General features: G+C 40.3%; 1 protein-coding gene across 1 annotated transcript; it reads left to right on the forward strand.

Moving 5' to 3' along the window:
* Nucleotides 1-3: 3 nt before the first annotated feature.
* Nucleotides 4-1,621, forward strand: igfbp7 (insulin-like growth factor binding protein 7; the record flags this gene model as incomplete). Its single annotated transcript, XM_035669013.1, has 2 exons — nt 4-238; nt 1,467-1,621. Coding segments are annotated over 2 exons (375 nt in total), but the record flags the coding sequence as incomplete, so codon positions are not given.
* Between the last annotated feature and the right edge of the window lie 623 nt (nt 1,622-2,244).

Below are 2,244 nucleotides of genomic sequence, written 5' to 3' on the forward strand. Positions count from 1 at the left end.
CTGTGCGGCGGCCGCCGCGCGGCAGCGCGCCGCTGCGGCTCCGGACTGGAGTGCGTCAAAAGCGATGCGGACAAGAAGAACAAGCTGGGACTGTGCGTCTGTAAGAGCGACTATGACGTCTGCGGTACCGACGGAGTGACATACAAGAGCGGCTGCGCACTGAAAAGAGCCAGCTTGGCAGCCCAGAGTCAGGGCAAAGAACCCATCAACGTCCAGAACAAGGGCCGCTGCGCCACAGGTGAGTCTGTACACACACAGGTGAGTCTATACGCAAACAGTAAGTCTGTACACACACACACAGTGAGTCTGTATACACACACACACAGTGAGTCTATACACACCCACAGTGAGTCTGTACAAACACACAGTGAGTCTGTATACACACAGTGAGTCTATACACACAGTAAGTCTATACACACACACAGTGAGTCTATACACACACACAGTGAGTCTGTACACACACAGTGAGTCTATACACACACACAGTGAGTCTATACACACACACACAGTGAGTCTGTACACACACAGTGAGTCTATACACACACACACAGTGAGTCTGTACACACATATAATATGTAATGTATTTATATATACATATATATAGGCTACTGTAAAACAAATAAAAGCAGGGGCAGATTAGAGTCTCTTTACGTAAACCATCAGCACCAAAGGATCAAATCAGCAAATCAATGATTCCTAATTGATTGATGTTTTTGATGTAAGTAATATTCATACTGGTATACATACAGTGTCATATTCAGTATTTTCACATATATATATACACTGATATATATCACGTAAATGATATATATATATATATATGTATGTATCTACAAGTCAGATAACAACTCTACAGATGTCTACATAAATGTTTATAAATGTAATTATAAGTGAATTTAAGTTAATCATTAATATAATATCTAAATGACTTAAAGTAGTGTCCCTCTATAAATAATTAACATTTATTTGACATCTGTAGACATAAAATAAATATTAAACATTAAGATCATTATTATATTGATTAGATTTTCTGTATTAATGGATGAATGTGAAGTTGAACGTGTTGCAGCCTGAACCTCTGACAGTAACAGACAGTGAGTGATGATGATAATCCACCTTCATCCCTCTGAAAACACTGAATTCCTTTCTACATGAAGAGCCGCACTGAGCGCACTCAGAGCAAACTGAATTCCTTTGAGGTCACTGAGGATTTACTGTCTGTCGGATTCCTGCGACCTGTTTCATCCTGTTTGTGCCTGAAACTTCTGCCCACCAAACTCAATGTTAATTATCTTTCATTTAACTCTGTGACTGAACTGTCTCCACCTGTCTGTCTTTCTAACTTTCTCCATCCTGTGTGTGGCTGATTTGGAAACTTCTCTGCAATCAAACTTCATGGTTATTATCTTTGATTTAACAGTCACTGAACTGTCTTTCTGTCTGTCTGTCTGTCTGTCTGTCTGCAGCTCCGGTCATCGTCACTCCACCAGGTGAGGTCTACAATGTGAGCGGCTCTCAGGTGTACTTGAGCTGTGAGGCGGTGGGCGTGCCCACACCTGTCCTCACCTGGAAGAGGGTGAGTTTCATCAGTCAGCAGCCCCTTTAAAAATTATGTTTCTTTCAATAAAGATCATGTTGGATTTAAAGTGTGCTGAGAGGAAATGTCTCACATGTTCTCAGCTCAAATATTATAAATATATATAAAATCTATAAAATCATAAATAGAAATGTTTCCTGTTGGACATATAAAATATAAAACATAAAGATGTGATTTCTCTGAGCGTCACCACTCTCCGCTTGTCTTCCTGTTTCTGCTGATTTCCTGTTTCCTGCTGCTGTTTGTAGAAACAATGAAAGTCTGCTGAGCTCCAAATATAAAACAGCTTAACTGTTTCACTGCTGAGGAACTTTAAACCACAGAAACAGAACAATCATTTTATATTTAATCAGAGAGTTTATTAATCACGTTTCAGTCTTCAGATTGATTCAAACAAACACAACAGGTGATGTATAAACTGGGACAAACCCACCAATCAGAGCACAGCTCCTCCATCATTTAACTTAACTAACTGAATTTACAGTCTGTAATTTCTGCCACTAAAACAGTAAGGAAACAGGAAGTGTGATGAGGTGGTGAAGCAGTGTGGGATCATGGGAGTTGTTGCAGTCAGCTTCTCCCGGTTAGGATTCCAATTATCCACAGAGGTCTCCTCCTCTCCAAAACAAACGGACCCGCTGATTAAA

This window comes from Morone saxatilis, unplaced genomic scaffold (genome assembly GCF_004916995.1).
Source record: "Morone saxatilis isolate NCDOM2014 unplaced genomic scaffold, NCSU_SB_2.0 Contig22, whole genome shotgun sequence".
NCBI classification, from domain to species: domain Eukaryota; kingdom Metazoa; phylum Chordata; class Actinopteri; family Moronidae; genus Morone; species Morone saxatilis.